Raw genomic sequence first — 26,252 nt, 5'->3', positions numbered from 1 at the left:
CATCGGGGGGGGGGGGGTGCTCTTCCTCAGGACGGTAGGCGTGAGATATGGTTGCAGGAGGGACGGTCACCTTTTGTGGGTATTTTTAGCTATACTTGTGTTGGATTTTTTTTCTTTTACCTGATGCTTTTATAGATATAGATTAAAGGGAAATTGAACCCTTCTTTTTCTTTTTTCATGATTCAAATATAGCATGTGATTTTAAACCATTTTCCAATTTACTTCCGTTATCTGATTTGCTTCATTCTCTTGATATCCTTGGTTGAAAAGCATATATAAATAGGCTCAGTAGCTGCTAATTGGTGGCTGCACATAGATGCCTCATGTGCATTGCTATTTCTTTAACAAAGGATACCTAAAGAATTATGCAAATAAAATAGAAGTAAATTGGAATGTTTAAAATTGTATTCTCTAACTGAATCATGAGAAATGCGTTTGGGTTTCATGTCCCTTTTACAAAGAACATGCATTTGGTGCGTTATATCTTTTACAAATTACTCCACCTTTTTATTTTCTCATTCGAAATAGCTGATTTTGCCTATTGGATCGCACCTATACTGAACATTTCTGCTCTTAAAGGGACACTAAAGTCTAAATTCCGTGATTCAGATAGAGCAGCATTTTTAATATTTTCCAGTTTGCTTCTATTATCAGATTGTGCTCTATTTTTCTATGCATACTGATGCTCCAGCTTCTACTGAGCATGTGCAAGAGTTTAGTGTATGTGTACTAGTCTGTGATTGGCTGATGGCTGTCACATGATACAGGGGGCTATTTTTCTATGCATACTGATGCTCCAGCTTCTACTGAGCATGTGCAAGAGTTTAGTGTATGTGTACTAGTCTGTGATTGGCTGATGGCTGTCACATGATACAGGGGGCTATTTTTCTGTCAAGATTTGCAACCTCCATGTGGCACAATTATGTAACTGCACTCCACATATGTTTGAAAAGAATACGTAATTAGAAGCATGCACACATTGAGGTAGCAGATCTCGACGAGGGGAGGACTAAATTGACAGCATTTTTTATTAAAGCGGCAATGTAGATGCGCAGTTGGTGTTATTAAATTTCTATGTGGTCATTTTTAGTTCAATTAGACGACGTTTTTTCACTGCTCAGCTGCGCACGTCTAATACAAATGAAACAAAGCGTATCTCCACCACTACAGCCGTTTTTTAATATGCACATACTTTATCTCAATTTCCTTGAAAAGGGTTAAAATAGAAGTACTCGTAATGCTGCAGATGAGGACGCAGTAAGAGAGACAATCAGAAACGCATACTTGTGTATGTTGCAGGGTGCATCCTGTTCTTGTTACACTGGGGCCTTCCACATCTGGTTCGCTGTTTTGTATGGGTGAAGCACTAGGTATATTGTAGCCCTTTAGTTATGTCTGTAAACTAAAAATCCTGTAAACATTAAATGGTGAATCCTGAAGGGGAAAAGTCTTAAATATGTTTGCTTTTAATGGAACGATGCAGTAATGTATGTGTTGTGCTTATCGCACTGGTAACAATGCACATTTTAATTTGAACTAGTGTTGTGTTTTTATACATTTTGTGCACTCACTTTCTCGTTTCTGTCCTTAGGTTTAACTATATAAATATGAAGTACAATATTTTACATTGTTCTCCAGCCGTGAAGTAGCAGAAATAATATTTCTATGGTGAAGATTTTATTGTAACTTCTTCAATGCCAAACAAAGAGGAACCTCCGTTCTTTAACGAAGATAATTTTGGGTCTTTTCACCATAAGCTGCCTGTCTATGAGACAATGGAGCTCTTCATTGAAACGCTTACAGGAACATGCTTTGAATTACGAGTGTCACCGTTTGAAACTGTGGTTTGCTTGAAAGCCAAAATCCAAAGGCTGGAAGGTATGAATGGCAAGGTGTTGTGTAATACATCTTCCATAAACCTGCAATTATTATTTTTATTTATTTAAAATGCAACTTGGTTAAAAGAAAAATAACAATCTTTTTAAAATAAATTTGTTTCATTATGGAACAGCCAATGAATGCCGAGTATAAAAGTTCATTATCTGCAGAAATGAATGGTCGCTGTGTGTTGCAACCTAGGTATTCCTTATCTTATCTCCTCTGCTGAGGTTAGAGACAAATGAAATTGCTAGAGTAACCATCTCACAATAGACATTCAGTCTCGCTGGTTCTTCTAAGCAAGGAACAAACTGGTTCTCACTTTATTTGATGCTGATTTTATAAAAGTCTGTCTGGAGATGCTTTTATTTTTGCTACAAATAGGACCTGCTGGCTGAAAAATGTATTTTTGACACAAATAATACCGCTTTAAGAATCAGCCACGCTCTTTAACAAATACAGCCATGCTCTGTCTTTACTTACTGCGAGAGCTCTCTTTACGTCACGCTGGGACCGTCAAGCAACCTTATCTGTGTACCGCGCCTGCGTATGATAAGTAGTCTCACAATCAAGGCGGCTCGAGACTCATTCTACAAAGTAATTTTCTTGACTGGACGCCATGTGAGGTCAATTAGGGGGGCAGGTCCTGTAACCAAAGCTGGGGCAGCGCGTTCAGCTACAGCCAAGCCACGCATGCTGAAGTACAGTGCCCATACCGCCGTCATAGACTCAGTCATAGCCGATTTCAAAGGTCTGCATAAGAGAGAGATTTCTCACACATCAACGGTGGCGAGGCTCTTCACTCAGAATCTATATTCTATCCAGAATTCTAGATTCTGAGTGAAGATCCTTGCCACCGTAGATGTGTGAGAAATATTTCTCTTATAATTCAGACTTTTGAAATCTTACAGGTTGTCACCTCAAAATTCACTCACGGTCCACTGGTAGACAGCGATCTACCTCTTGCCCACCCCTGCTATAGTGTGTCTGGTTATTTGCAAGTCATGACTGATACAGATATATTTAGCGCATTTCTGACAACCATTTAAACACTACAGGACAGTAGATCTGTAATGATTATGTAACTGGATAAATAAGGGTAAATTAATTGTTCTTGTTCTCACCCTTACTGTAACCTTTGTATTTTAGGAATCCCAATTTCTCAACAGCATTTAATCTGGAACAATGTAGAACTGCAGGATGAATTCTCCTTAAGAGATTACAAGTGAGTGTTTCCGTGGGCTGATGTTAGTCGTTGGCTATTAGTTTCTTTTATAAAACCAATAAGCTCTCTCCTTGTATTATAGCATTTCTGAGGGCTGCACACTGAAGCTGGTACTGTCTATGAGAGGAGGTCCAGTAAACACGCGCAGAGGTAAGTAGTGCTGGCATTGATGACGGCTGCGCAGTTCCTCAGATAGTATAGCTGATCTGTCGTATAGATGGTCCCTGTTTATAACCGTCTTGCGCTGCTCACGTCCGCTGACTTTATTGATGACACACTATCACCAGGGTGCCGTCTTACTGCTTCGTTATGGCGATTTAAAGGGAAAGTAAACACCTTCAGATGTTAATATAAAATGGTTGGTTATGTGCAGTAAAATAATTTTACAGTATATTGTCATTATTTATATTCTCATAATTAAGCTCTGAAAATTCAGGCTTTTATAATTCTTACTAAACTGAAAAAGTACACTGCAGACTTCTCAAGGCTAACGCTGCTACACATCTTCCCTAATTGGCAGCTACAAAACAATATACTTTATACCACTGGTTTTCAAACCTGTCCTCAGGCCTCACTAACAGGCCACATTTTGTGTATCTCTGAACTGGAGCACTGGTGAAATAATCAGCTGATTAGTAAACATGGTTAATTTACCTGTTCTCACCCAAGGTAATCCTGAAAACCTGACCTGTTTCGGAGGGCTGAGGACCGGTTTGAAAGCTAGTGTTTTATACTAGCGTTATGACAGTGACTAGCCTTGTTGTCTGCAGACTGGGGCCCTTTTTGGTTCCTGCAAATAAGGTAACTGGTGGGTGCAGTTTGGCTATTGCAGTAAACTAGAATTACACTGTTACTGTCCCTATAATCCCTCACCACTGCTTCATGTGAGGAGCGCTGATGAATGAGCGCAAGGACTGGAAGCAGCTAGATGGGTGTCTGCTCGACTTATGGGGCTGTTGGCCACCGTATTACTGGACACAATTCACTAAAAACTCTCTCCACCATCACCTGTTCCTTTGTTATTCTGGGTCACTGCCCATCTCTCATTTCTTTATGGAATTCACTGCAGAGTATAAAAGGGGCAGGTGGGTTACCTGGTGAGAGACGGTGAATTCTCGCTGAACAATTCCTTATTTACAGTCAACTGAAGAAGAGGGCAATGGGCTGAACAAAATGTTTTATTGTCATTAACCTCATGGCACGTGCAGTACCCTCTGGGTAAATCTCAGGAAATTAGCACTGGGATAAATATACAGTGAGTAGTTTTTATACACAGAAGGCGTGTTTAGGAAGCTGCTGAAGTTGTGAACTGAGCTGTAAAGCTGTTGGTTTTCCGTGAATAACATGACTGTAGACTGCTGCTCTCATGGTTTTACTTGAGAGATATATACTTATGTACCGCTGGCCTCTGTGTTCCTGTAGCCGTTACAGGTATAGGATAAGATTTTGTCTCGCTGTGCTGGGAACAGATCCCAAGACCAGAACCATTTTACAGTGAGACGTCTTATGGTTCCTGTGCTTGTTTTATTACAAAACGTAATTCTAATAGTAATGGTTTTCAACTAAAACCTGAGCTAATAAATGAACAATCCAAATGACTCTATATTAAAGGGACAGTCTACAATATAATTTTTGTTTTTAAAGATAGATGATCCATTTATATCCTATTCCCCAGTGTTGCATAACTAACACTGTTAATACACTTTTTACCTCTGTGATTGGTTGTGCAAAGCTGGGGAATTGGGGTAGTAAAGACATTATCTATCTCTTTAAAAAATAACAATTTTTGTGTAGACTGTCCCTTTTTAAATTAAGCAAACGCGGCAAACATAGAAGAAGCGCAGTTAGCAGACAGATCTTATCATTTAGTAGCCACTTTAGAATTATTCTCAGATAACTAACTAATATATTTATGCTTTATTTCTGAGCATGGGGCTAGGTGGTTTTATAGTAAATTCCCCAGATCAGAGATTAAAGGGACACTCAATCAAAATTAAACTTTCATTATACAGATAGAGCATGCCATTTTAAACAACTTTCCAATTTACTTCCATTAACTAAATGTGCAGTCTTTTTTTTATATTTAATCTTTTTGAGTCACCAGCTCCTACTGAGCATGTGCAAGAAAATGTGTGTATGCATTTGTGAATGGCTGATGGCTGTCACATGGTACGTGTATGCATTTGTGATTGGCTGATGGCTGTCACATGGTACAGGGGGAGTGGAAAAAGACATAACTTTTAAAATTGTCAGAAAAAAAAAATCTACTACTCATTTGAAATTCAGACTAAGTGCTATTGCATTGTCTTGTTATCTTGCATTTGTTGATTATGCAAATCTACTGTGTTGACTGGTCCTTTAAACAATTTTTTGTATATCTAAATGCATCAAAAGTTAATCACAGTATTACAAATAAATGTGTTAAAAGAATTTACACTGTCATTTTGTTAGCAAACATCCATTGTTTGCTGTCTAGGGACACACCTCTTGAGTGTTTATTTTTCTTCTTCTCTGCTGTAGCCAATTAGGGGCAGATATAAACCAGCTTTTGCACTGATCAAAAAATCACTTTGTATTTAATATAATGCACTACAGCCTTTGTATTTAATATAATGCACTACAGCCTATCTACGGGGAGTAGAAAAAGGACACATTTCAGAGTTATTTCCAGGAAAATTAGAATAGTGCTACGCATAGAAGCGGGCCTTTACGGGGCTCATGTCTCCGCTCTTTTTTTTAGCTACATATATGTATAATTTAAAACAAGAAGAGATATGATGTCAAATCGCCAAGGAGCGCCTTGTATAAAAAAAATATACAAAAAAGTAATCTGCTACAATATTGCTCTAACACTAAAATATGCTATATATTGTTTCACAGATTATAAAGTTTAATATATATTAAATAATAAAAGGATATTTCCTTCTAATGGCAGCGAGGGTCCACGAAAACATTCATAAGCTATGGGAAATACTTATCCTGGCCACCAGGAAGAGGCAAAGACACCCCAAACAGAACATTGAAATATCCCTCCCACATCCCCAGTAATTCTTTGCCTTTATATTTGTTCAGCTTGCACGAGTGTCTGTTGTATTGCTGTTCACAATAACCATTGGTCAGGAACAAATAGTGCTGGTAAAAATACAAAAGCGCAAGTGTATTAAAATAAATATATCTAAAATTCACACTGGCCTCATACAGTTATGAGGTATGTAAATGCACAATGGAAATCATGAGGCAGTTTTCCAGCTTGTCACTATTATTGGCATCCATCTGACCTGTATACCCAGAGGGCGTACGGATAAGACCCAACTGAAGCAAAGGTCAGGATCCGGTGTAGTCCTGTTGTGTTCTCTTAGATGTAGTACACGAGTGCTCCACGGAGCTGGTGAAACAAGTCCCCCACACTGATCATCTAAATATCTCACTAGTTACATTTCTCGTGTTGTGAAAACATACTTGCCTTTTAAATCAGCTCCAGCTTTCTCAGGTCATGGCAAGCCATTTCTGATGTCAGAAATTATAGATAGGTCATCCTCCAATCACGGCTTCCCCCCGGTGTTTGATTCAATGTAAGTTGCTTTTTTTTTTTTTTTTTTTGTTTTTTTTGTTTTTTGTTTTTTTTCTTCTCTCCACAACAGGAGTGAAATGTAAATTTTGATGAATTTGCATTCACTTTAAACAGGACTACACCGGATCCTGAACTTTGCTTCAGTCAGGTCTTATCCGTACGCCCGCTGTGTATACAGGTCAGACAGATGCTAATAATAGTGACAAAACTGCCCCGTGACTTCTATTGTGCCTTTACATACCTTTTTATAACTGTTTCAGGTGTGTGTGAATTTCAAAGGCATTAAATATTTTTATGTTTGAATACATCCGTTTTTTGTGCTTCTGTTTGTTCTGTTTTGCACATATATATTAATACATTTTCTTGCTGTGTGTAGTGGCACTAGAGGACCCAATCAGGGAAATAGCTGAGTACATGGACTCCTATCGAGATGACCTGCGGGAAAAAGCTTCGGATAAACAGGTGACATTTCTTGTGTATCGGGAAGGAGACCAGCTGAATTTCTTTCGGATTGTAGACAAAGATGGCTCGCTCACACCGCTGTCTGAATCCCTCAGGTAAGGAGAAACCAGCTGGCAGATTTATACTTGGCACCTGCTCATTATGGGGCATTTTGTTTTTCTCAAACCTTCATAAGCACTGAGCTTGGTCTTTGTGTGTGTGTGTGTGAGGATGATCTGTTTGCTCCGGTCAGCAAGTGCTATTATCTCCTTTATATTGTACCTGTTGCAGGATTGTAAAGAGATATGGATAAGGGAAAGTGGTGATAATGGTTGGGGGGTGCAAAAAAAGCTCTGCAATATCAGGGCGAGTATGTGGGGCACTAAGTAATGAATAGGTTTCAGTGTTTTCACAGATAATGTTGCCAGCCGGGTGTCGCTATGAAGTAGCTGTGTGTGGGCAGTGTAATTTTTTTTTTAAAATACATAATTTTCAGCTACCCAAAGCACAATTAATCACATATCTTAAAATGTATTTAATGATAATTTGTGCAATAAAAAAATGAACATTTTAAATATTAACTAATTCTTTAGCTTCCTATTGGCTAAAATTGTAGCCGGGTGGTCAGTAAAATAAGCCAGGTGGTGCACCCACTAAAAAGGTCCTAGGGAGAAGGTTTTAACCTGCCATCAACCTGTGTTAAACATATAATTGGCAAAAGAGACTAATTCTTTAGTGTGGCTCCCAAATGATTTGTCTGCAGAACAGTGACCCTCAGTAGATGGTATTAGGTTTCTCTCTTAGAAAACGTTCTGTGGTTCCTTAAACTAATAAACAAGGTAAAGTATGTGTAGTTGCGTGCCACCAGATTAACCGTCCATAGGTGAGTGTTAAGGCCCTTAAGATGGGTGGCAGTTCAGCTTGTAAGCAGGCAACATCCAATTGTTTCCTGGCCCATAGACTATATACTTGTATGAAGGCGACCTTAATCATTGTTGTTTGTTGTATCTAAGTATTTTAAATCTCCATTTCTTTTTAATGACACAAGTCCACGGATCATCTTAATTACTATTGGGAATACCACTCCTGCCCTGCAGGAGGCGGCAAAGAGCACCACAGCAAAGCTGTTAAATAGCTCCTCCCCTCCCTCCCACCCTAGTCATTCTCTTTGCCTACGTTAGTGCTAGGAAGTGGTAAAGTTAGGTGTTAAGATTCTTCAATCAAGAGTTTATTATTTTTAAAGTAGTACAAGATTGTGCTGCTTTGTTCTAGGGTGTAGCCGTAGTCCATATCAGTCTCTTCAGTAGAGCAGTGGTGGCTTTAGAGCAATGGGAACTGGTGGATATAATTCTCACTGCCCCTCCCATATATTTATGCTGCTCTAAGCCTGATAGCCTAAGTAAGATTACTCAGGCTTTATCCTTTTTTCCACAGGGCTATGTGAGGGAGAGGACCTCTCAAACCTGCTGAGCAGATTTTAAAGGTAAGTGCTGACTTTTTATTCTGGGTCTGGGAATAAGGATCTCAGGAAGTGGAGCACTTTATTTTACTGGCACAGAACTCCTATATGCAAAAGGAGGGGATTTCTGTGACAGCACGTTGTAAGCAGGCACTGGGGCTGAAATAGATTAGGTGGTGTTATTTCTGGGAGCTTATTCACTAGAGCTGAGGGAAATTGACTTGGTAGGAGGTGAATGTCTTGTGTGTTTGTCACACATATGGGCTAAGCAAGCAGTAGCCCAATTTTGCCCACAGACTTATCAGTAGGTTCAGTTAGCTCCCGGTGGCCTATTTGTAAAGACATTTTAAATAATGGCGACCGGGAGATTGTTGTAACGCCCACAATGGATGGAGCTATGTGTGGCGCCAATTTGGGCTGCGCACTCTCTACATCAATTCCGTTTTCGGAAACGGATGGAGATTCTTTGCAGAAGGGAGATACTATTCCCATAGAGGATAGTTGTTCCTTTTGGACCTTATGCAGGAGAAGGACCCTATGGATAGAGGATTTACATTGACAACCTGCGGTTAGTATGGCTACTGTCTCTAGTGCGGCGGCGTACTGGTTTGATGCGTTGTCTGTTTCTATTAGACAGACACCCCTCTTGAAGGGATAGAATAAAGGTCCTTAAATTAGTAATGTCCCTTTATACAGATTATGCTGGGCACTATGATTCAGGCTTTGCCATACTGGGGCCGCAGAGCATTATGGTTAAAGTATTGGTCTGCGGATGTTTCATCTACAGGATAAGAGAAATAAGCGAAAGGACGTCAGATAATTTCGGTTCTTTCGAAATTTCTATAGAAATCTTTTTCCCTCCTTCCAAGCAGGAACAGTCTAAGCCTTCTGAAACACCCAGTCAGTCTTAGAATAGGAGAAAACAGCCCAAGAAGCCTGCTGTTGAATCAAAGACAGCATGAGGGGCATGCACCCGATCTGTAAGGGGGCAGGTTTTCCTTCTTCAATCAGACTTGGGTTTGTGATTTCATGATGACTTGGGGACATTGTGTCCCTGAGATACAAATTAGAGTTCAAGACATTCCTCCCTGGGGCAGGTTTCTGCTTTTAAGATTATCGGCAGACCAGGACAATAGGAGAGGCGTTCTTATACTGTGTAGGAGACCTCTCCGACCTGGGAGTGATAGTTCCTCTTCCGATTTAGGAACAGGGTCTGGGATTTTATTCCAATCTGTTTGTGGTTCCCTAAAAAGAGGGAACCTTCAGGTCTATTTTAGATCTCAAGACTCTAAACAAACTCTTCAGAGGACTGTCCTTCAAGATGGAAACTATTCGTTCCATTCTCTATGGTCCAAGAGGGTCAATTTATGAAAACGGTGGATTTTGAGGACCCGTACTGGCATGTTCCCATTTACAGGGATCATCACAAGTTTCTAAGGTTTGCCTTTCTAGACAAACACTTCCAATTCGTGGCTCTTCCCTACGGTCTTGCTATAGCTTCCAGAATTTTCTCAAAGGTTCTGGGATCGCTGCTGGCAGTGCTTCGGTTATGGGGCATTGCAGTGGCGCCCTATTGGGACGATATCTGTTATCCTTTCTGCGATCTCATGGATGGAAGGTAAATCTGGAAAAGAGTTCCTTAGTCCCAGATACAAGGGTAACTTCTTGGGAACCATCATAGATTCCCTATTGATGAAGAATTTTCTGACAGATGTCAGGAAATCAAGGATTTTCGATACTTGTCAAGCTTTTTAGTCCACTCCTCGGCCATCAGTGGCTTAGTGTATGGAGATAATCGGGCTGTTGGGTAGCGAAAATGGACATCATCCCATTGGCTCGGTTCCGTCTCAGAGATCTGCAGTAAATCATTCTCAGGCAATGGAACGGAGATTATGAGGATTTGTCTCCCCGGATACTTCTGGAGCAGGAGACAAGGGATTCCCTTTAATGGTTGTCGTCTCAGAATCATCTCTCCCAGGGGTACCTGTTTTCACAGACAATCTTGGGTGATTGTGACAACTGACACCAGCCGCCTAGGGTGGGGAGCAGTCGGGAGCTCCCTAAAGGCTCAGGGAATTTGGACTCAGTCAGGTCTGTTCTACCTTTAAATATTCTGGAACTGAGAGCGATCTTTAATACGCTGGCCCCAGTTAGCGTTGGTCCAGTTTATCAGGTTCCAGTCGGACAACATAACCTCAAGGGCTTACATGAATCATCAGGGAGGAACGAGGAGTTTCTTAGCGATGACACAAGTAACCAAAATAATCCAGTGGGCGGAAACCCACTCTTGCTGTCTGTCAGCGATCCACATCCCAGGGGTGGACAACTGAGAGGCGGACTTCCTGTGCAGGCAGACCTTTCATCCGGGAGAGTGGGAACTCCATCCGGAAGTGTTTTCCAGACTGATTTTTCAAATGTGGTCAGCTGGAATTGGATCTCATGGCATCTCGGCCGAATGCCGAGGTACGGGTCGAGGTCCAGGGGATCCTCAGGCGGTACTGATGGACGTCCTGGCGGTACCTTGGACTTTCAGTCTAGCATACCTATTTCCTCTGTTTGCTCTGCTTCCTCGGGTTATTGCTTGAATCAAGCAGGAGAGGGCCTTGGTGATCCTCAATGCACCGGCTTGGCCTCGCAGGATTTGGTATGCAGATCTGGTGGACATGTCATCTCTGCCACCTTGGAGACTTCTGTTGAGGATGGACCTTCTAATTTAGGGGCCCTTCCTTCACCCAAACCTAGTTTCTCTGAAGCTGACTGCCTGGAGATTGACCGTTTAATTTTATCCAAGCGGGGCGTTTTCAGAATCGGTCAGAGACCATGATTCAGGCTCGTAAACCTGTAACTAGAAGGATTTACTATAATATATGGCGTAAATATCTCTATTGGCGTGAATCCAAGGGCTATTCCTGGAGTAGTTAGGATTTCTAGAATTTTGTCTTTTCTCCAAGAGGGTTTGGAGACAGGATTATCGACAAGTTCCCTAAAGGCTCAGATTTCTGCCTTCTCTATTTTGTTACATAAACGTCTGGGAGATGTTCCAGATGTACAATCTTTTTATCAGGCCTACGTTCAAACCAGTTACTCCTCCATGGAGTCTTAATTTAGTTCTCAATGTTCTTCAAGGGGCTCCATTTGAGCCTATGCTTTCCTTTAAATATTAAGTTGTTATCTTGGAAAGTTATATTTTTTGTTGTTGCTATTTCTTCTGCTCGCAGTGTCAGAGCTCTCGGCTTTGCAGTATGAGTCTCCTTACCTTATTTTTCATTCAGATAAGGTAGTTTTTTTTAAAGTTGTTTCTGATCAGAACATTAATTGGGAGATTGTTATTCATCTCCTTGTGTCCTAATCCTTCTCCGAAGCTTCTACATAATTTGGATATGGTTCGTGCTTTAAGGTTTTACCTTCAGGTCAGTCCTTCTGCTTGCTTTGTGGTTTTCTCAGGAAAACGTAAGGGACAGAAGGCTACGGCTACTTCTCTTTCTTTTTGGCTGAAGAGTATCTTAAGTTTTGCATATGAGACTGCTGGACAGCAGTCTCCAGAGAGAGTTACGGCTCATTCCACGAGTGCTGTTTCTTCCTCATGGGCATTAAAAGATGAAGCTTCTGTGGAACAGATTTGCAAGGCTGCAACTTGGTCTTCATTTCTCACTTTTTCAAAATTTTATAAATTTGACTCTTGCCTCGGCTGAGGCCGCTTTTGGGAGAAAGGTTCTTCAAGCAGGGGTGCCTTCTGTTTGGGTTCCCTGTCTTGTCTCTCCCGTATCATCTGTGTACTCTAGCTTGGGTATTGATTCCCAATAGTAATTAAGATGATCCGTGGACTCATCGTGTCATTAAAAAGAAAAGAAAATTTATGCTTACCTGATATTTTTTTTTTTTTTTTTTTTTTTTTTTAACACGATGAGTCCACAGCCCGCCCTGTTATTTAGACAGGTTATTTGTATGTTATAAACTTCAGACACCTCTGCCCCTTGTTTCTTCCTTTCTCTCCAACTTCGGTCGAATGACTGGAGTGGGCGGGAGGGGAGGAGCTATTTAACAGCTTTGCTGTGGTGCTCTTTGCCGCCTCCTGCAGGGCAGGGGTGGTATTCCCAATAGTAATTAAGATGATCCGTGGACTCATTGTGTCAAAAAAAGAAATAAATTTATCAGGTAAGCATAATTTTTTTTTTTGATGTTTAACTTATATATTTCTGCCATTGTCTGTATGTTGATCTCAGTGTATCATATTCAACTGCTGCCAATTCATGCACTTGACCAATTCCAATACAGCAAATCAAATCTTCAGCTTTATTGAAATTAATTTGGCTCCCCCTGCTGGTCTGTTTTTTACACAAGTATTAGTGTTTGGTTGTTTGCTAAATCTTTCCATTACCCAAACGTCATGGCTTTCCCATGTAACTGGAAGAGAAGGGCTGGTTGCCAGTGCCTTGGTCTTCCCTTTTTGTACAACTCTGTCAGGAAGGGAACAGCCAGCAGGTCAGGCTTGAGTTCAGTGTTGTGGGACCAGTTTGTTTGCTTAGTCTCCTAGGTGACTGCCGACTCACTATGTACACAAAGCCAAACACTCTCAGGCTTTAGGGCTAAAAAGGCAAAGATCTGCAGCTATGATGTCCATATTGCTGCTTGCAGCACAGTGTGTACAGCAGAAGTGCAGTGTTCTACGTCCTACAACTACCTGCACATAGGCCCCTTTGTGCCATAGGTCTGCACAATATACAGTTATATCTGCTTGTTGTAGAGTTTAGTTCACCCGCAGACATTGGATTCTTTCTGTTTGTGGGGATCTACAACTACTATATAAAAATCTCATGTGAAATAACCGTACAACTTATGCAGTGTTTAGATGTAATAAATGTCTTGTGTGTAACCAGTAAGGTGAATGTTTTTTGTCTCCCCTGTAGCAGAGGTTCCATTAATAACTTGTACACAGAAGAAGATGATGACGTTGAGGCTTCTCCATCAGGTCAACATATTTTAGAAAATGCAATCACAATGAACAAAGTCAAGCTGTTGAAATCAAAGATGGAGAAAATGAACCTCAATAAAAAGGTTTTTAAAACATATATTCTAAAAGTCTCCCCATACTTATGTTATACAAAGGCCACAAAAAGATCTGTCCTGAAAGTGGATGTTTACCCCATAGCAGCGCATTATGCACTGTTTAACACCTTTTTGTTGCCACATCCGGTTGTAGTACAGAGTGTAGCAATGTGTTGGAGACTCTTTTTGGCACTAATGGGTTACAGTTCTCACAGAACGTCTTATAAAGTCTAACCACACAGATGGTCAGTGCCACCTATTGCTTACGTTTACCTTTCCATGAAATATTATCTCAGAGTAAAATCTGACGCGTTGTGCTTGCTACTGGGATAAATGCACATTTTATGTCATTACATGGCACCACATTAGCTCATTTATTGCATTTAAACCCAGCAACACATTCTTGTGAACAGAGAATTATGGTTATATGGCTTATTCTCTCAATTCTTTTTCACTACTTTTCTGAAGTTGAGTATTTTCTGTAACTTTGCAGTTAGCTTCAGGCACCTTGATTATAGTAACAATACACATAGGTAGCTCCCAGCTAATGTTTAGCCATCATTCCCTTGTTCTTGTGAAACCCACAGACAACCACTAATCATTTCTTAATTGTTTTCACAGCCTAAGAAGAAGCTGAAGCCCAGATCCCCTGTGACTCATCATTCCTCAAATAATTCAGTAGCGTCTGCTCGTCAGAAGCTTCTTAGGGTTCTCCCAGCCATTGGACAGTCCTGCCTACCTCCTGTGAGTCCACATCCTTCTAAGTCTTCCCACAATGCACCTCATACTGAATTGGACGCTGCTAGGACAAGGACAATGTCACCCGTTGGTTCAAAATCTCTAAACCAAGACAGCATTTCTGATAATGTGGCATCTCCTACAATCTGTAGTATTGGGTTACCACCCAAAATATCCCGTGTAGACTTAGAAGGTACACAACACAGTAGAAGTAAAGCTCTGCAACCTCTTGCATCATTAGCCATGGAAGATTCTTTGACAGTTGAGAATAGTTCCATTCTACATAACAATCTAAACCTATTTTCTTCTAATGATTCTGCAAGGCCGATCACAGATTCCTTCACTCTGTTCAGTCAGGTAAAACCTGATGATCCATTTGGGGAGTTGTGCAGTTTGGAAAAAGTGAGCACAGAGTTTGGATTCGCTGATGGAAACCACGACTCTCCCACCATTGACGCACACCATAAAACCATTTCTAAAGCTCTGAACACTGAAAGGATGCAGACAGGAATAGTAAACACTAGTGAGCTAAGCTCTCCAAGAAGCAGTCTCCTGCCACCCCTGCATTACCCATCACAGGTGGCACATAACTCCTTCCACAAACCACGCCACCCCAATGCATTGAGTTGGAAAGCTTGAGGCCTGCTAGCCCACAAAGACTGTTTAGTTCTCTCGAGGTACATAACCGGGCGGATGCTTCATTTTCCAGGACTAAATTTCATGGGGTAAAGGTTGAGTCACCAGGAAAAAGACCGGATATAATTTCTAAATTAGAGGCTAGGGAAATGACTGACGTGGCTAATAAAGCTACCAAAGAGCCTGTAGGGACTTATAGCAATATGGGATTTTTTGCCTCGCTGGCTCGAGGCACAAGTATGGACAATCCGCACAATTCCGGTAACCCTGGCAGGTTTCATACGTCTGCTGCTGCCCTACCGGTTGGTCTCCAGCATCTTCAGGAAGAGACCCTCCAGAAAACATTCTCAAGAGAGACCGCACAGCTGCTATTAGTGAGTATGCAGAGAAGTTCTCATGTTGGGTCTAGTTGTGTAAAGCTCTGTGGTCTGGTTTACTGACTGGCCGAACTGTGCCTGGGAGCTACAATACTTGTGGTTTCTAAGTGGGTCTATTTCTAGGGATTAAACCCAAGGTAACCTACAGCTAGTAAAGCAAAAAACATGTTTTTGTTTTTTCTTTCTTTTATATATTTTACCTTCTATCTAGAGGTGTATAGGGACATGAAACCTAAAATTGTATTTTGATGTAGATAGAGCGTACAATGCTAAACAACTTTACAATAAACTACTGTTAACAAATGTGCTTCATTCTCTTATGATCCTTTGTTAAAGTAGCAGCACTACTGTGAGCTAGCTGAACACATCAGGTGAGCCAGTGGCAGAGGTTCATATGTGCAGCCACCTATCAGAAGTTACCTCTCAGGACTGCATTGCTGCTTCTGAGCCTACCTAGGTATACTTTTCAACAATGGATACCTAGAGAACAAAGCAAAATAGAAGTAAAGTGGAAACTTAATTGCTGCTCTCTGTATTGTGTATTTAAAGATTTTTGGTTTTATGTCCCTTTACGTCTGCTTCAGCTTCTGGTAAATTGTACCATAACTTATACTGCAGGAGAGGCGGGATCTGCTTTATCACACAGTGGCGTATCCTCACATTGCAGCATGGGAAGAATTAGCTCTTTATTACTGGGCTGTTTCTATATAGGTGGGGGGCAATTGTCATTTTGTTATACAATTACATTTTATACATCCTTTATACATAAAAGTCTATTTAGCCTGACTCCTATATGAGGTCATTGTATAGGAAACTACACTGTGCTTTTACCTCTCAAAGGGACCCGCAGAGCACTGTTGGTCCTGTGTGGAAAGTTCCGCAGGTTACACGATTCAGATATTTAACTAGTGCTGCAGATTGGTTGGGGCATGAAATAATAATTACTAATTTCTAATGGAGTATTTAGGTATAAATCTCTTGGCCTTATGAGGGAAAATACAGTGTACATTACTTACATCCTGACCGCTAACTATATAGCACTTCCTATGTGTATATAGAACATCTATTACTGTATTGGGACTTGGTTCCCATTTTATTTTTCTGCTATTTTTCTCGCCAGTGCACTGTCCTATACAACTTCAGTGGAACTGTGAATGAATTTCCTATAAAACCGTATGTAATCAGCAGTTTGAGTACACTAATGAACATGTGTAATTATTGAGTTTCACTAGTAATAACTTCTCAGCAGTGAGATTTGTGATCATTAGACGCTGCTGGTAAATACACTTCATTGCTGGCTGTAACTTCCATTGTTAAGATTATGTTGTTAGACCTGTCTGTTACCTTGGTGCTTGGGAACACGGCCATTTAACCACAAGTGATGCACTTTGTGCTACATTAACCTGTCGGTTACCAGGCTCAGTTTGACCCCAGCTGACTATTACATGTGCAATGACTGTGCTCATTGTGATTACTGAAAGTTTCTGCTTTGTGTGATAAGCACGACATCTGGGCTCCCAACAAACGTATTGGTTCTAAAATCACCTTGTTCGGCACCTGATAACTGATTGTTACAAATGAATAACTTGGTGTGTTTTATCTCATGCAAACGAATATAGTTTGTGTGACGCTCTACCTGCTGTCTGATTGATAATGTGTCTGACTTGTATTGCAGAGAGAGAACAGGAGAAGTCAGCCTAGCGGGAAAGCTCTAGGTAAGATAAACACTGCACATGGTACCCTCACATTATGTCTGTAAGCAGTACCATCATTATTGCCAATACCCATCATGTGCTAGACTCGAGATAAAGAAAAAGTGCACATTATTTTTGTCTGAATTGTTAAATCATGGGATTATCTTTTGCAGCTGAAGCAACACCCCTGTTTCCTCCAATCGTATCAAGTTTTCAGAGTAAAAAGAAAGGCGTAAACCGCTGTCATGTTTGCGGGAGGAAAACGGGGACTAGCGACCAGCTACGAATGCAGGTGACTTGCTTGAACTATGGTCAATAATATCCCAGCCATATCATGGAAGCTGCTTTTGTTTTTTTGTTTGTTTTTTTTAAAGCTATAAATACCTGGGGTAACAATGTGTATGACCAGATGTGACGCCTTCTATCTGCTGTGCATGGAACAAACCCCGCATTTTCTCTTATGTTTGTGACAGCACGTGAAGCAGGAATGGATTGTTAAACAGTTTAAAGGGACATAAAACAATTTTCTTTTTCTCTTTTTCATTCAGATAGACACAGAATTTTAAACAACTTTCCAATTTACTTCTATTATCAATTTTGTTTTTCTGTTTTCTTGTTATCTGTCTGCAGTACTATATGGCAACAGTTTTGCAACAATGTTATTCATTAGCAAGAGCCCTAGATGGCAGCACTATTTCCTGTCATGCAGTGCTACAGACATCTACCTATCTAGATATCCAACAAAAACTAAGCACATTTTATAATAGAAGTAGATTGGAAACTTTCTTAACGTATTTTTTTTATGTGAATCGTGAGAGAAAAAATTGTATTTCGTGGATACTTTAAAAGCCATGGACTTGTGGATAGGCATGAAGGAAATCCCTTCTGTTATCTTCTCCCAGTGGGGTGGGCAGTCTTTGTTCCAGGGCAAGTGTCATGATGCTTCTGGTGTCTCCAGAGACACTGACCTGGCTGACATGCTCAGCCTTGAATGCCATCTGAAGGGAGTGACACAGGACTGTCACCAGGTTCCTAATCCGTAAATCTACCCTCCGGAGCTTTATTACAAGTGGAAGAAGATCATGGTCAGCCAGAACTTAGAATAAAGCAGTTTTTAACTCTGATCTTATCCAGGAGAAGTTATCAAACCCAGCTTCATGGTGTGATGTCACCCGCTTTCATATGCCTAGCAACGCAAGCAGGAACTGTGATCATGCGGTAACTTTCTATCTAAAGGGGAGGAGAGTCCACGGCTTCATTCATTACTATTGGGAATTAAGAACCTGGCAAACAGGAGGAGGCAAAGACATCCCAGCCAAAGGGTTAAATACCTCTCTCCTCATCCCCCAGTCATTCTTTGCCTTTTGTTACAGGAGGTGGCAGAGAGATGCTGAAGATTCAGAGGTCTCTTATGGAGGGTATTACTCTTCGCAATGGACAGGAGTTTTAAGTAGCTCTATAAGGCTTCTCGGTGAGGGCTTGGGTGAAAGAGTCCGGAGATGCAGGGAGAGTCTCTATTGCGAAACCATCCCGACTCATTAACAAGCTCCTACAGCAATCGGCGTTGACGAGTTTTGCAGACTTTCTTCTCTCAAGTCCATGTCAGTAGTGCTGCTATGACCTGTCACACTTGAAGGGCCGTGTTCCTGTTCCACGGCGTGGGATTCTGGTAAGATTGTTTCATTTTATACACAATGTTACGTAGAAGACAGGGCCACAGTGTGGGCGCCTTTTATCTTTACTGAATCACGGGTTAATATTCCTGGTAGGGGGATTATTGAATGGGGGGTTTATACATGATATTGTGTGTCATTGCTGTGCTGTGTGGGATGAGGCTCTGGCAATGTGTGGAACTATCAGGTTCTTTTCCGGGAGTTTTTGCGCAGCCTTTTTTTTTTTTTTTTTTGGCGTGTTTTCTCCTTTTAGGCAGGGGCGATCCTGTGAGGCAAGCGTGTGACCGGGTGGGGCTCTTCACTTCCGGTCTGATCTGCGACTGAGGAGACAAAGCGGTTTCTGTAGTCCGGTTCATAGGAGGTGGTGAGTGCCCTGGCCATTGGCGGTTATAAAGGTACCTGTTAGTTTCTCTTTTATTCTAATTAAAGCTCAAGCTATGGAGGATTCTGACACGTTAGAGGGTACTCCCTCTATGACAGTCTTATACCTGTGTTTATTGTGAGGTTTTGGTAGACCAGACTGCCCAATTATGTTCCACATGACTTGAGAGAATCGAGACATCTAAGACTAAAAGAAGGTCTAGTACCACTGAGCCGTCCACCTCTAAGGGTTCTCAGTCCTGTGAGGTGCGTTTCTGAGTTGAGTCCCCTATTGCACATGCAGCGCCCCGGGGTCCGACTGTTGCTCCTTCGGGAGAAATATGTTGGCCATCAGATTTTGCGGAACTGCAGAAGGCGGTTTTATAAAGTGATCCACGACTTACCACGTTCTGCTAAGCACAAGCGTAGGGCCTTTCAGAGTGGCCTGACTCAGGACTTGTCTTCGTCGGATGCTCCTGCAGAGTGGTTCGATGACGGGGGCCCACTCCGACGCTTTGGAGGGGGACTCCTGGGTCGGAATCGGTGTCATCTAAAGCTCGGGCCGAGGAGCATGGCTATAGGTTTAAGATGAATAATTTGCGCTTTTTGCTAAAGCAAGTGCTTGCTACTCTAGAGCTTCCGGAGGAATCTTCTATCCCTAAGCTAGATAAGGTTTATGAGGACAGGGTGGTACCCCAGACCTTCCCGGTTCCTATAAAGATGGCTAACATTATCAAGAACGAAATGGGCTCGATTAGGTTCTTCCTTTTCCCCTTCCTCGTCCCTTAAACTTTTTTTCCCCGTTCCGGAGGCTCAGTTGGAGCTGTGGGGGGACCATTCCTAAGGTGGATGGGGCAATCTCCACACTCGCTAAGCGAATGACTATTCCCCTAGAGGATAGTTCGTTGTTCAAAGAGCCCATGAATAAAAAGTTGGAGAACATGCTGAGAAAGATGTTTCGGCACATGGGGTTTGTTTTTCAGCCGGCAGCTGCCGTAGCCCCGGTTGCTGGAGCTGCGTCATATTGGTGTGATTCCCTGTGGGAAATGATTGAGGGTGAACCCTCTTTCGAAGAGGTGCAGGAAAAGATTAAGGCTTTGAAGGTAGCCAATTCTTTCATTTGCAACGCCAATATTCAAATTATTTGCTTAAATGCTAAGGTGCAGGGTTTTCGGTTTTAGCGTGCAGGGCCTTGTGGCTAAAATCTTGGTCGGCGGGCATGATCTCTAAATTGTGGTTGCGGTCCCTGCCTTTTCAAGGAAAGATTCTGTTTAGTCCAGACCTGGACTCGTTCATTTCCACGGTTACGGGAGGCAAGGGTGCCTTCCTACCCCAAGATAAGAAAGCTAAACAGAAAGGAGATACTTTTTGTTCCTTTCGTGCAGATAATGCCCAGTGCCAGCAGCCTGCCAAAAAAGCAGACCAGTCCAAAGGAACGTGGAAGCCTGCTCAGTCTTTGAACAAGTCCAAACAGAACAAGAAGCCCGCAGAGCCCACGACATGTCTACGGACCGAGTAGTGGGCAGGTTATCTCTATTCTCCGAAGCCTGGTTGTTCAGGAACCCTGGGTTCTGGAGGTTGTCTCCCAGGGTTACAGGATAGGATTCAAGTTCTTCCCTCCCAGGGGCAGATTCCTTTTGTCAAACCTGCCATTGAGGGCCAGAAAAGAGTGAGGCCTTTCTAGGATGTCTGAGGGATCTTTCCTATCTAAGTGTTATCGTACCAGTACCCCTTGCAGAAAGGGGTCTAGGGTATTATTCAAATCTGTTCGTAGTTCCAAAAAAGGAGGGCATGTTTCCCGCCCCGATTTTGGATCTGAAGTGTTTAAACAAATTTTTGTTTGTTCCATCGTTCCAGAATGGAAACGATTAGGTCCATTTTGCCCCTAGTTCAAGAGGGAAGTTTCATGACCACAATAGACTTGAAGGATGCCTACCTTCATGTTCCAATTCACAGGGACCACGTCAAGTTCCTAAGATTTGCATTTCTGGACCAGCATTTCCAGTTTGTGGCCATTCCTTTCGATCTGGTCGAAGGTCCTGAGAGTTCTCACAAATGTTCTCGGGGGGCCCTGCTTGCTGTAGCCAGATCCAGGGGCATTGCGGTGGCACCCTATCTAGACAACATCCTGGTTCAGGCGCCATCCAGTCGGGCAGTGCACCATTCAAGGTCTCTGCTCCTGTTACTTCAATCTCATGGTTGGAAGATAAACTCCGGAAAGAGCTACCTGGTACCCAGCACCAGGGGGGAGTTTCTAGGCACGATCATAGACTCGTGTCCATGAAGATTTTTCTTACTGATCAGAGACGCAGGAAGCATGCGTCCTCTTGTCTGGGCCCTTCGATCCTCAGAGAGGCCCTCTGTGGCCCAATGTATGGAGGTGATCGGGCTCATGGTCTCCAGCATAGACGTCATTCCATTTGCCAGGTTTCACCTCAGGCCTCTTCAGTTATGCATGTTGAGGCAGTGAAATGGCAATCATTCAGATCTCTCACAGCTGATATCCATGGATGTACGGGCTCGGACTTCCCTCTCTTGGTGGATCCGCCCGGAACAATTGTCGATGGGGACATCCTTCTTGAGAACGTCCTGGGAGATTGTGACCACGGTGCAAGTCTGGCATTTGTGGTGCCAGAATGGCAGAGGGAAAATGGTCTCGGCTGAAGTCCCTTTTTACTGATAAATATCCTGGAACTTTGAGCGATCTACAATGCTCTGAAGGCGTGGCCCGCTCTGGGGGTGTTCAACTTCATAAGGTTTCAGACGGACAACATTACCTTGGTGGCTTAAATCAACCATCAGGGGGGTACGAGGAGCTCCCTCGCAATGAGGGAGGTGTCTCGGATACTGAAATGGGCGGAAGCCCACAACTGATCGCTTTTCGGCGATTCACATCCCGGGTGTGGACAACTGGGAAGCAGACTTTCTCAGCAGGCAAACATTCCATCCGGGGGAATGGTCTCTTCACCCCGAGGTGTTTGCGGCAATTTGTCTCAGATGGGGGACGCCGGAGATAGCTTTCATGGCGCCCAGACTCCATTGCAAACTTCCACGGTATGGGTCTAGGGACACCCAGGCAGAGTTGATTGATGCAATAGCGGTGCCTTGGGGGTTCGATCTAGTGTACATTTTTCCTCACCACTTCTACCTCGTATTGTGGCACGCATAAAGCAGACGAGTTGACTATTCTGATTGTTCCTTCGTGGCCGCGGAGGACGTGGTTTGCAGATCTGGTGGGGATGTCATCCTCTATGCCGTGGAGGTTACCCTGTCGCAGGGATCTGCTGGAACGGGGTCTTTTCCAACATCAGATTCTCGATTCCCTGAGGCTGGACTGTGTAGAGATTGAACGCTTAGTCCTAGCCAAGAGAGGTTTTTCTGAAAGTGTGATTGACACTCTAGTTCAGGCAAGGAAACCAGTCACTCGGCGCATCTACCATAAGGTGTGGAGGACTTACTTGTCCTGGTTTTAGAAACATCGATACCCTTGGCACAAGGTGAGGGTTTCCAGAATGCTATCCTTCAAGAAGGTTTAGAGAAGGGACTTGCCACTAGTTCCTTAAAGGGACAGATTTCGGCATTATCGGTTTTGTTTACACAGGAGACTCGCTGTGCTCCCTGACATTCAATCCTTTGTTCAGACTTTGTCTCGAATCAGGCCTGTCTTTAAGCAGTCTGCTCCCCCATGGAGCTTAAACTTGTCCCTTAGGGCTTTGTAAAGGGTTCCGTTTGAGCCTATGCATTCCCTTGACATTTAAGGTTCTGTCCTGGAAGGTTCTTTTCCTGTTGGCCATTAAATCAGCTCGCATAGTATCTGAATTGGCGGCCTTGCAACTTGGGGCCACCTTATCTGGTTTTTCATTCGGATAAGGCTGTTTGTACCGGCTTGGGATTTCTTCCCAAGGTGGTGTCCAATCATAACATCAATCAGGAATTTGTTGTTCCTTCTCTGTGCCCTAACCCTTCTTTGAAGGAGCGGTTACTTCATAATCTAGATGTGGTCCGTGCCCTGAAGTTCTATCTTCAGGCTACAAAGGACTTCAGACAACCTACATTTTTTGTCGTGTATTCAGGGAAGTGCAGGGGTCAGAGGGCTTCTGCTACTACTTTCTTTTTGGCTGAGGAGTTTGATTCGCTTGGCTTATGAGACAGCGGGACATAAGCCTCCTCAGAGGATCACGGCTCATTCAACTAGAGCTGTGGCTTTGTCCTGGGCCTTCAAGAATGAGGCCTCTATGGAGCAAATTTGTAAGGCGGCTATCTGGTTCTCACACACTTTTACAAAGTTTTACAAATTTTACGTTTTTGCTTCTGTGGAAGCGGCTTTTGGGAGAGAGGTTCTACAGGTTGTGGTGCCCTCAGATTAGGGTCCGCCTATTACCCTCCCGGTTTCATTCAGTGTCCTCTAGAGCTTGGGTATATTTTCCAAATGGTAATGAATGAAGCCGTGGACTCTCCTCCCCTTTAGATGGAAAACCTAAATTATGCTTACCTGATAATTTCATTTCCATTGTGGGGAGGAGAGTCCACTGCACCCGCCCGTTTCTTCGGTGGGCGGACACAATTTTAATTTCTCTTCTGGCACCATTTATACCCTGATGTTTCTCCTACTGTTCCTTGTTCCCTCTGCAGAATGACTGGGGGATGTGGTGAGTGGGGGAGGTATTTAAGCCTTTGGCTGGGGTGTCTTTGCCGCCTCCTGGTGGCCAGGTTCTTAATTCCCAATAGTAATGAATGAAGCCGTGGACTCTCTTCCCCACAATGAAATGAAATTATCAAGTAAGCATAATTTGTTATTCACAGGATTATGAGGGAATAGTAATCTGTCAAGTAGATCACTTTTTTTTTTTTTTTTTTTTTTTTTATAATCCCAAGTTGGATGGGTCATGTGTTTGTCCTGAAGGGGGTTAAAGGGACAAAAAACGCCTTCTTACAGGGCGTTTGTGTGTAGTCACTTAAAGGGATATTAAACAGTATTAGATTGTAATATAACCTATTTAACTGCGTAATTTTAAAAAAAAACTTTGTAACATCATTATTTTGTCCCCCTTTCCTGTAATTTAACTCTGAAAATAGTTGGATTTTTTTAAGTACCACTGAGTTTCTATAAAGTAATGGATGCCGCCATGTCTGAACTTAAAGGACTAGTCAACACATTGGATTTGCACAATCAACAAATGCATGATAAAAAGACATTGTAATAGCACTTAGTTTGAACTTCAAATAAGTAGTAGATTTATTTATGACAAATTTCTATTATTTCTATTTCCACTCCTGTATCATGTGACAGCCATCAGCCAATCACAAATGCATATACGTATAGTCTGTGAATTCTTGCACATGCTCAGTAGGATCTGGTGACTCAAAAATTGTAAATATAAAAGACTGTGCACATTTTTTTTTAATGGAAGTAAATTGGAAAGTTGTTTAAAATGACATGCTGTATCTGAATCATGAAAATTTAATTTAACCTGAGTGTCCCTTTTAAAGTAAAGGTCAATTTTTACAAATTGGTGCCGGTTTTTAATAATCCTATTAAAAACAAGAGGAGGAATTCCACGCTGTACTACGCACACTTCTTTGTAACCTGGAGTGGCAAATGTCTCATAGCTATGACGAACTTCAGTCCCTAATACAGCATGGCGATGGGGTGGGCCCCTCGCTTAGACACAGGACCAGAACCCCTTGCACTGACAAGCAGCTAGATGGGACAGTGGAGGTGCAAAGCGTCCTATCTGCAGAGGTACTTCTATCGAGAAATGGAGGTTTAACTACAGAATGTGGGGCTGATCTTCATGTTAAGGAAGCAGCTACCTTGTCCCTAAGCTGTCCTCCCACTTGGAGAACTGTTGTGCCTACTGACACTGATACGGCAGACTGGAGCTCGTCCATGGCAGGCTGTGTAAAGGGGTCCTTACCTCCAGAGTCTCTCTGGGAGAAGGCGGCTGAACCCTCTGAGGGCTACTCGAATTCACTCGACATCAGTGTGTTGTGTATAATACCATAGGAAGGGGATGCGGCCCTAATCCTTTAGAATAGGCTACTTATGTACCGGTAATGTGCTTTTATACCTGGCTCTAAATGAGCATCCCCCTTCATCAGTTTACTCAAATTGTCTCCCTTTTAATTTGTTCCCAGTGATCCACTTTACCTGCTGGAGTGTATTAAATGGTTTAAGTATTTCCATTGCCCTTATATTAGTATTTGAAATAGTTTATGTAGCCTGTGGTATCCCCACCTATCCTTAAAGTTTTTGGCCTCGAGGCCAAGCTGTGTAAACACATCCAGTAGAAGAAATTACACTCTCAGTGGGTTAAGAAGAGATAAGGTAATATGTTAATTGTTCATTGTTCTCTCCAAGTATTGGTGATTATGGACAGATACAAGATAGACACATGTATATATACACAGTGTGATAAAGTAATGAGATCTGATTATACCTGCATGTTATGGTATAACCCTGTTATCGAGGGTTAATACCAGATGAAAGATGCCCTGAATACGGGATCAGCAACACACATATCCAGTTAATTTCCCCACAAACACGAGACCAAGCTCAGTCTTGAGGGTAAAACAGAATCTACTTAATTGAGGGCTATATACCCGGTATTTATGCAGGTCTCCCACCTGGTTGACACTCTCCTTCAACTCTCAGAGCTCTGTGTTTTCTTTAAAATCAGGTCCTTTTGCTCAGATACTTGTTTATAGTCATCCTGCTTACTTCTGGTTTAAAAACAACTTGACTCTTCATCAGCGCGTTGTAACGGGACTTCCATATATCAATAGCGGATAGAGATTTACTAAGCTCAGCGTCCTGGGGCTCAGCAGCAGGTGGGTCGGTCTTGGCGGCACGGGTAGTCACAGGGTTAACATCGGCGGGACCCATAGGAGCGTAGGCAGAAACAAGGGGGGCCAAGTCATTTTCCAAGGAGAACATCAGCTGGTAAGTCCTTCATGACCCCCACATTCACATGTCTAGAGCCCACTGCCCAATCCAAATGTACCCGGGTAACAGGTAGCGGAACACAGCGCCCCCTGCTACCCTCACAGCCACAGTGTCTCCGGTGTACTGGTTCTCAGACACCAATTTCTTTTGGCGCAAGGTCATGGTAGCACCAGTATCCCGTAGACCACTGACCTCCTTCCCATTCACT

The 26,252-nt window shown here is 42.5% G+C and overlaps 1 protein-coding gene across 1 annotated transcript in view; it reads left to right on the top strand.

Annotated features, from left to right (window-relative positions):
- Positions 1 to 1,595: 1,595 nt before the first annotated feature.
- Positions 1,596 to 26,252, top strand: part of LOC128639757 (AN1-type zinc finger protein 4-like) — a 39,924-nt gene continuing 15,267 nt past the window's right edge. The window contains 10 exon segments of the mRNA XM_053691883.1: positions 1,596 to 1,878; positions 3,028 to 3,103; positions 3,186 to 3,253; positions 7,051 to 7,231; positions 13,482 to 13,629; positions 14,242 to 14,946; positions 14,949 to 15,368; positions 17,047 to 17,086; positions 17,239 to 17,330; positions 17,332 to 17,357. Of these exon segments, the coding sequence (XP_053547858.1) occupies positions 1,695 to 1,878; positions 3,028 to 3,103; positions 3,186 to 3,253; positions 7,051 to 7,231; positions 13,482 to 13,629; positions 14,242 to 14,946; positions 14,949 to 15,368; positions 17,047 to 17,086; positions 17,239 to 17,330; positions 17,332 to 17,357 (1,940 nt within the window). The 5' untranslated portion in view covers positions 1,596 to 1,694.

Source organism: Bombina bombina, chromosome 9, assembly GCF_027579735.1.
Source record: "Bombina bombina isolate aBomBom1 chromosome 9, aBomBom1.pri, whole genome shotgun sequence".
NCBI lineage: Eukaryota > Metazoa > Chordata > Amphibia > Anura > Bombinatoridae > Bombina > Bombina bombina.
The sequence above is the reverse complement of the archived record's forward strand: the minus strand, read 5'-3'. Positions and strand labels throughout refer to the sequence as shown.